We start from the raw sequence: 9553 nt of genomic DNA, 5'->3' as shown, positions 1-9553 counted from the left end.
ACTGTTGAAACTGCCAGGTTACAGTCTTTCTCAAATATAGGAGAAAATCTGCGATTTCAGTTACAGAGGTACTGGAAGAGGATATTTTCTTTCCCTTACCCCATCTTCTAAACAACTCCCACTTCGACTGATATACTTTAGAGGTGGAGACTCTTCTGGCTCTTGCAATAGCCTTCGCCACTTCTCGTGAAAAGCCCCTTGCTCTGACAAGTCCTTCGACAGTCTGAAGGCGGTCAGACTTAGAGCGGGGAGGGTTTTGTGAAACCTGTCGAAGTGGGGTTGTTTGAGAAGATCGTTCCTTAGTGGAAGCGATCTTGGAAAATCTACTAACCACTCCAGCACCTCTGTGAACCAATCGAGAGCTGGCCAGAAGGGAGCGATGAGGGTCATTCTTGTTCCTTCCGAGCAAGCGAACTTCCTCAATACTTCCCCTACTATCTTGAAAGGAGGGAAGGCGTATGCGTCCAATCTAGCAGAAAGCTGTCTACTGATACTGCTTGTGGGTCCGAGATCGGGGAGCAATAGGTCTCTAATCTGTGATTCTTGTTGGTCGCGAACAGGTCTATATTGGGTCTTCCCCACAGATGCCAAAGTTGTTGGCAAATCTGAGGATTGAGAGTCCATTCCGTGGGTAGGACTTGTTCTTTTCTGCTCAACAGATCTGCCCGGACATTTTTCTCTCCCTGCACAAACCTTGTGAGAAGAGAGATCTTCCTTTCCTGAGCCCATATCAGCAGATCCTTTGCTGATTCGTACAGGGAAAAGGAATGCGTCCCCCCTTGTTTCTTTATATAAGCGAGGGCTGTTGTGTTGTCCGAGTGAATCTGAATCCCCAGACCTGAGACCTGTTCCTCAAAATGAACTAAAAAGCTAGGTGAATGGCTGTTAGTTCTTTCTTGTTTATGTGCCAGGACACTTGTTCTCCTTCCCAAGTGCCTGACACTTCTTCCGAACCTAGGGTCGCTCCCCACCCTGAATCTGAGGCGTCTGCAAATAATGCTAGGCGAGGGTTCTGTAAGCGAAGGGAGATTCCCTTGCTTAGTTTCTGTGGATCTAACCACCAACGGATATTCTCCTTGATCCCTTTCGAGATTGGAAATGTATCTCCTAGATTGTTGGACTTCCAATCCCACTTCTCCTTCAGATAAAATTGAAGGGGTCGTAGGTGCAGTCTTCCTAAGGAAACGAACTGTTCCATCGAGGAGAGGGTCCCCAGTAAGCTCATCCATTCCCTCACGGAACAATGTTCTTTCCTTAAGAAGACTGCCACCTTTTCTAAGCAGCGTTCTCTCCTTTCCTGTGAAGGATACGCTAGAAAATCCCGAGAATCCATCTGAATCCCCAGATAGACAATACTCTGCTGGGGAGTCAGCATGGATTTCTCGCGATTGACTAAAAGTCCTAGGGACTTTGTCAAATTTAGAGTAACTAACAGGTCCTCCAGACATTTTTCCTCCGATTGGGCTCTTATTAGCCAATCGTCCAGATATAACGAGATCCTGATCCCTTCCAGATGTAGCCAATAAGCTACATTCTTCATGATGTCCGTGAAGACTTGAGGGGCAGTCGAAAGTCCGAAGCCACACGCTCGGAACTGGAACACTTTCCCTTAGAACATGAATCTCAGATATTTTCCTTGCTGCCGGATGAAATTGGCACATGGAAAATACACATCCTGAAGGTCCAGGGACACCATCCAGTCCCCCTGGACGAAGAGCCAGACAGAACAGAGGAAGACGTCTCCATTGAAAATTTCTTCTTCAAGACAAAGAAATTCAGGGCACTGACGTCTAGAACCGGTCTCCATCCCCCCGATGCTTTCGGTACCAGGAATAGCCGATTGTAAAATCCTGGAGACTGGAGATCTTGAACCAGTTCTACCGCTTCCTTTGAAATCATCTGTTCCACTGCTTGCAAAATAGCAAGCTTTCGGACCGGATCCGAGTATCTTGCAGTCAACTCCCTTGGAGTTGTCGTCAAGGGAGGATTTTCCCTGAAGTATCCTTTTTTCAGGATAGAGAGGGACCAAGAGTCCGCTACCTTCTGCGCCCAGACTTTTGCAAAGTGGAGTAGTCTGGCGCCTACTTTTGTCTGGAGGACTTTCTGCTCATCTAGACTTCCCGAAGGACCTTCTAGATGGTCTACTCCTTCTATCTGGTCTGCGACCTCTAAGAGGGGCTCTAGAAGAGGAGGCACCTCGAAAGGGCTGAACAAAAGAGGGTCTCTCTTTTTTCTCTATAGGCACTGCCGGCCTAAACTTCTTGGCTGAGTGCGTGAGGAGATCCTGCGTTGCCTTCTCCGTAAGAGATTTAGAAACCTCTCTAACAGTCTCCTGTGGAAACAGATGCGGGGATAACGGTGCAAAAAGAAGAGATGTTCTTTGCAAAGGTGATACGGCTCTTGCTAGAAAAGAGCTAAAGACCGATCTCTTCTTTAAGACTCCCGTTCCAAAAAGAGAGGCAACTTCTACGGAACCGTCCATGACCGCTCTGTCCAAGCAAGCCAGGACGCTTGAAAGTTCCTCCATGGAAACAAAGTCAGTGTCCTGAGCTCTCTTAGCTAAAGCTCCCAAAGCCCAGTCCATAAAATTGAAGACTTCCAGGGTTTTAAAGAGGCCCTTTAGAAGGTGGTCTAGCTCACACATGCCCCATGTTGCCTTAGCAGACAGCAAAGACTTCCTCCTGGAAGAGTCCACTAAGGAAGCAAAATCCGCATCTGCGGAAGAAGGGAGGCCTAACCCCATAGGTTCTTTGGTCTCGTACCACCTTCCTGGTTTGCCTGTTAACTTGGAAGGAGGGCAGGAAAAAACTGTTTTGCCCGCTTCCCTTCTGGAAGTCAACCACTCTGAAAAGGTCTTTAAGGCCTTTTTCATACAAAGAGCGGGGCGCATCTTGACGAAGGAAGACGACTTGAGAGCTTTTGTGCTAGACATCAAAGATCCTGGTGAAGGAGGGTCAGCAGGATGAAGGGAGTCTCCGAACTCCTTTAGCAGCAAAAGTGAAAGTCTCTTGTAGTCAGAAACTGCTACATCTACTGGCTCGTCGTCTTCCGATACCTGGTCCAACTGATCCACCGAAGGAGACCGTTTGGGAGTGATCTGGCTCTTCCCGGGAGAAGAACTCCTTTCCCGAGAAGGAGAGCGCTGAACATTAGCACTTCTATACGAAGAGTGAGGCTCCTGCCTGTCCGAAACACTCTTGCGCCTACTAGACTCTTGTTGTCTAGGTTCTAGCGGTTCGCCATGTTCGCGGCGCTTGCTAGGCTCCTGGCGCCCTGATTCAGGGCGCTTGAAAAGATCCCCGCGTCCTGATTCATGACGCTTAACAGGCTCTTGGCGCCCTAACTCTTGACGCCTAGTGTACTCCTGGCGTCCTGCCTCCTGGCGTCCTAACTCCTGGCGCCCTGACTCCTGGCGTCCTGATTCCTGCCTTCTAGCAGACTCCTGACGTCCTGAATCCTGTGATCTGAGAGGCTCTTGACGCCCTTTCTTGCATCTTGCTGCCTCTTTGCGCCTGCCTGGCTCCTGGTCCTGCAGAACCAAAGGATCCTGATACTTAAATAGGTTTTCCGGTTCCTTGAACCTAAACCGATCGAGACTTCTGCTCGATTCGCGGCGTCTCATAGGGCGCTTCGGAGAAGACAGCCTATAGGGCGAAAGAACTCTTCTCTCAGGAGAACAACTTCTATCGGACGAGTCTCTCGACGAAGGCGATAAACGCCCTGGAGATTGTGAGGGTTCTCTCCTATACGAAGAGGGGCGCTTAGCGGAACTCTTAACAGGGAGCGAAACATCTTTCCTCCTTGTCGAGTCCTTAGCAAAGGAGCCTACTAAAGAAGCTAACTGCTCTTGCAGATTAAACAAAAACTTCTTCGTAGGATCCTGAAGAGAAGGCTCCTCTTGTTTCGTCTTCTTAGGTCCCGAAGGCCAATCCTCGGGAACACGCTCTGGGCTGGAATCAGCCGCGTCTCCTTTAGGCGCCTTCCAGGCTCTCTTCAAAGGGCGCGAAAGAGAGGCCGAACTCCATCCTCGTTTAGGAGAGGAAGAGTCTGAGGCCGAAAAACACTCCCTTAGGACGCCTTTTCTGCGGCAATCCGAGGCAGCCTGGGACTTTACAACAGGATCTGCCGAAGGGACGCCTGACCGTTGGGGATGTTCTGCATCCTCCCTGCGGCTTTCGACATTCCTCCTCCCCTGGTCCTGGGAGTTTGGAAGCGGTCTAGGCCTAGGAGCAATGAGGAACCGGTCAGACGCCCCCTCCACTGCACTGGGGACACTGCACAAGTCACTATCACCACTCTTACCTTGGTTTAGAGCTCGTAGCTGAGCTTGAAGTTTCTTGATTGAAGCTTTTACATTTTCCCTCTCTGAAGAAGAATCTTTGGATTCAGAACAGGGAGAAGCAGCTGAGGCTAAGGGAAAATCGTTAGTAGGAGAGTTAACTTCTTGTTCTAAAGAGCAAGATCTACTAGATGACCTAGCTGAAGCCTTTCTTACTCTATCTCTCTCAAGCTTCCTAACATATGACGATAACTCCTTCCATTCAAGCTCCGTAAGGTTCTCGCATTCAACACAGGTGTTATTAAAAGAACATTCATTCTCTCTGCATCTAGCGCAAATACTATGAGGATCTACTGCCGATTTAGGCAGCCTAACCTTGCAACCTTCCCTACTGCAAACTCTAAACATAGGTGAAGCCTTAGCGTCAGACATCGTGAAAGAGTAGTCAAAACCAAAGTCGAAAAACAGTCCACAATAAGCGTATGCCAAGCCAGAGAAAAAACAGAATACGTCACCAAAAAACCAATCCAAATTCTCGGCAAACGAGTAGAAATCCAAGATGGAGGAACGAACAATAGGTGTTGTCCGTTCAACCGACAGAGAAATTATGGCTTAGAAAACGGGAATAGTTCCAGACCCCGCCACCCAGCGGCGGGAATGGTGGATCACCTGACCTACCTGTCGCGTGTGCCGCGAGTTTTGAAATTCTGTCGGGACGACCGAGTCTATAGCTAAGTATATATCTGCTGGGTAAGTTTCATGTACAAAATTATGTAATCATGACCTCATAAAGATGAAAGAAGGTTCATAAAAGTTGAGGTGCTAAATGTAATGGTTTACCAGATTTTTCATTAGGAATTCCCTTTTGCATATCTGAAACAAACACTCTATTTCACTGACTTTCACCAAAATATTGGACTGAAATTGTTTTCTTGGAAATTTTTGCATTAACACATGATAGGACCTTATGCTTCTAAGGCACTTGCCAACTTGCTATACCTTACCTTTGCTAGCATTTAGTTCAACAAATCTATTTTAATTATTATGAATTTCAAAATATATTGCTTTGATGCCTCATGTATTAGATGTACATATAATTAAAAACAACATAGCCTTTAACCAGGGAAGTATGATTAAATATCCTAAGGTATGTTTGATAGGATGTACTATATTATGGAATGATAGCTTTTATCACATTCCTGACAAAATTTTTTGAGAAATAAATTCTATGCTGTATGCAGATGAATCTGTGCCAGCCACCAAAACAGCAGTGGAATCACAAACTAGCAAACCCTAAACAAGTATCTTGTGAACCACTGTGCCAAAGGTCAATAGTGAGGTACTGTGTGTAATTCACTCCATGATGATCTCCATCTTTGGAATATTGAATTATTCAACCTTCTAATAAATTATTATAGCATAAATATGGCTCCTGCAGTATTTACACTGCAAGAGTAGAAACAATTGTGTCTACCAAATAACTACTGCACCCAAAAATTAAAAATGCTCACACAGCTCCAAATTTTCATCAAATTTCTTATAATTTTGGAGGGTAATTTATCACTAAAATTATACATTTTCTTGAATTACTAAAATTCTAAAAAAAAGAAATGTACACCTTAAAAGTAAATAAAATACTGTAATTTTATCTACATAGATGCCACATTACCTCACTGCCATTCATAAAGCCAATAGCTTCTTCAAATGCGAACAGCACTGTCTTTTCTTTGTTTAAAAGATCATGCGCAGAATTTCCCATCCACTTGAAACCAGTTAAAGTTTCCTACAGTAAGGAAGAAATTTTAAATTATTAAGTCCAAGATAAACCTCTGAAAACATAAAATCATATCCATAAATAAGATATTCTTCAATCTTATATCCACATAACTTGCCTTTCTGAGCTAAGAACTTTGCTAAGTAAACTAGTATCTTTATGTCATACATACTCATCTTCACATTGAAAACATAATGAATGACATGAAAATTAAAATAAACTTTTATTTCAAAACAGTCTTATGCCCTATGATATTGCACAACATTCTAGTACAATGTTTGTTGATACGTTAACATATGCAAAGGTTAGTGGACTTTTATTTCAGTATTTCAAAGTGAGTGTACAATACTATTAATAGGAAACAGCCCAAAAAGACCACGGATCCAAATAGCCAGGCTCTTAGGGAACTCGACCAAATTCTTAAATGAGAATTGGAATTGGAACAATGCTAAATAAAAAAGACATCATACGAGGACGATACTGCAAAGAACCTTTTCCCCTTTATTTAATCCCTATATGTACTGTACTGTATTAGGTTTTTCATTAAGTGGAGATTATCTGCCACGAAATATTACAATTGCAGATCTTATTTTCTATATATAATGTTCATAACAGAGTATGTTATTTTATACATTTAATCTGCAAAACTAATTCATTATACATTGCTTTCTTATACTTCTTAGACATTTTGTAGTCTGTACCTGTGGATGAATGTAAAGTACAGTAGGTTGTAAATCTAGAGCAGTCTACATATATTTAAGATTTTAATAAGCTTCTTAAGCTTTGCCTGGTTTACTGACTATTTTACCCTCTATGCTAATTTCTGTTTTCCCAAGCTTACAATTCTCTATTCTTTGTGAAATGGGTCTATTAGTCCCATTTGGACTTAACATTTTCCTCTCCCAATTATTCTTTGTTTACTTTAGACCTGGGCTAGGTAATGGCACTAAACTGCCCATACCTATGGCCTCTGCACTGACACTATTAAATCCCTCTCAAATTTTTTCCTTTCCATTATTAGTTTGTTTGTTTGTATGGTGTTTTTACATTTATTGGAAGCAGTGGTTATTCAGCAACGGGACCAACAGCTTTACGTGACTTCCAAACCACGTCGAGAGTGCACTTCTATCACCAGAAATACACATCTCTCACACCTCAATGGAATGCCTGAGAATCGAACTCGTGGCCAATGAGGTTCTTCCATTATTAGTGCACAAGGTCTGGTGTTATGAACAACAACAATTTTGCCTCTTGGAAGTTTTTATGCTTATTTATGAAGTAGCTTCTTAAGGTATATTACCTCTAGTCCTGGGGTCTGAATGATTTATGTGTATAAGCTAGACACCATGTGGACTGAAGTGGTCTTACATTGCTTTATAATAATATGCTTGATCTTCAACTAATATATCTAGCACAATAAACAGAAACCAGGAAGGAGTGATGTGTCTCAGAAGTGTCAAATTTTTTAAATCTTTTTATTATAGGTACTGGTTTAAGCTCACTTCACCATCTTCTCAAATCATCTAAATTCTAACCTATATTATATCAACAAAGACTGTCTTTTGTTTTGTAATCTCTTGACTGACAACCCATCATAACAATTCAGCAAGTTTGTGGAGTCTGATTACACTATCTGTATCAATCATCATCATCATTATAAGCATTTTTTCTATCAGATTTTCTGTCACACTCGTCCTAGTTAAAACTACAAGATACAAGGCAGTTACCCAAGGAGATTCATTACAATCAAGATTTAGCAGTTTCTTCTGAAATTATGTCCATAGCAGATAAAACTCAGATCTTTAAAACTGTAAAAATGTTTACAAATGAGCTCTTTTAATATTAAAAAGGAAAGCATAAGTATCATCAGGAAATTCCAGTCTTTAAGAATATTTTGATAAAGATTCACTCTCCCCATATTTCATTCCTTAGAAACAAGCATGACTCAAATCCTATAATCACAAGGAATTTACTATTAAAAATTAAATATGCAATTCCTTAAACCTATGAATAACAATACTACAACTCTTCAAAGAAATTAATATAACGTATACGCATTATACTAATAGTAGTCCAAAATATCTGACGATAAATTAGAAGGCTATACTTGGTAATTAAGTTTAACAATTTACTTACAACAAAATTAAACCCTTCCTTTTTTCCAATTGCACTCAATATTTTAGAAGACACTGTAGAAGCTAGCATATAACAATCACTTGGAGGGATATCTGGGGTGAGCTGTCGACTACGGAACCACGCCCACCATCCCAAAAGAGCACCTTCTTCATTACCAGTAAAAACTTTCCACTGTCCACTAGAACAAAAACAAAAAGGAAAATAATTTAATTTGTTTTTTTTTATTTTCTGTAAATGAATTACATCATTTAAAATATACATCAGTTAATTGCAAATACTTGTATGCTATGTTTTGTAATAAGGATCAACCAATCGTGACAAACATAAAGTTATACCATGCATGTTCTCAAATATATCTTGGTTTCCTTAAATGCACTATTACAGACTATTTCATAAGTGACTACATGTAGTGTTATTTCACAAGATCTACTTTTGATTGAAATTCAGTTTACCCACACTAACAAGGCATAGGGAAAGCTTGAATTGCCAAATTCACAAATAAACTGGTTAAATGATTCTGCAAACTACCCAGGGTTGTTTACCTGAATACAGGAAGTGCTGTGTGTATTACAAAGTACATAGTGATACTTCAGAATTATAAAACTACAAACCTTTTCTCTTTCATTAAACATTTTACTGCCAAGAATGCCATACTCTAGGATGTACATTATAGAGTATACTAACCAAAGGTAGCATGCTAAGAGATGAAAGGAATATGGAAAATATAAAAATTACAAAATTAAATGCACCATATGGATTTTAAGAGAATTTGTTAAAAACTCACATAAACAGAAAATGTGTAAAAGACAAGACATCACAATAGTCTGATGAAGGGATCATTTGATAAACAAATAGATACTTCTGTATTGTTAATTACTAACAAGTTTGTAAAATCTATATCATTCTCATCAAAAAATAAAATCAATGTACAATACTATAACTTAAATTAATGTATTGATTCTTAAAACACTTTTTAATTAACCATGTTAAGTTCATACTAGGAACGAAATTCTATTATGTACACTGCATCTTAGATCAGTGGTTCATGGGAACATGGAACTGTAAGGTACTATACTGTTAACTGAAACACTAGTATTTACAAATTGTATTTACATATTAGTACTGTACTAACTTCAAAAACATACCTTTTCAGTTTCTCAGCCACAGCGAGTCTATCAGCATCAGGATCATTAGCCAAGATTACGGTGGAGTTATTTTCGTCTGCAGTTTTAAAAGACAGATCAAGGGCACTCTTTCCTTCCTCAGGGTTAGGGAATCTAACAGTGGGAAATTCTGGGTCTGGCACCATCTGCTCCTTTACTGGTATCAAAGGCTGAAGAGAAGAAATGAAAACAATTGTTGCA

General features: G+C 41.0%; 1 protein-coding gene across 2 annotated transcripts in view; it reads right to left on the bottom strand.

The window, feature by feature from the left end:
• LOC135215636 (phosphopentomutase-like) overlaps positions 1–9553 on the bottom strand; it is a 181799-nt gene that overhangs the window by 129912 nt on the left and 42334 nt on the right. For both annotated transcript variants that reach the window (XM_064250558.1, XM_064250557.1), the window contains 3 exons: positions 9335–9522; positions 8190–8367; positions 5949–6062 (listed from right to left, as the gene is read on the bottom strand). In XM_064250558.1, coding sequence (XP_064106628.1) covers positions 5949–6062; positions 8190–8367; positions 9335–9522 — 480 coding nt within the window. The remainder of the gene's footprint in view (positions 1–5948; positions 6063–8189; positions 8368–9334; positions 9523–9553) is intronic.

The sequence above is a fragment of the Macrobrachium nipponense genome, chromosome 5 (genome assembly GCF_015104395.2).
Source record: "Macrobrachium nipponense isolate FS-2020 chromosome 5, ASM1510439v2, whole genome shotgun sequence".
In the NCBI taxonomy this organism is placed as follows: Eukaryota; Metazoa; Arthropoda; class Malacostraca; order Decapoda; family Palaemonidae; genus Macrobrachium; species Macrobrachium nipponense.
This window is presented reverse-complemented; position numbering and strand designations above follow the sequence as displayed.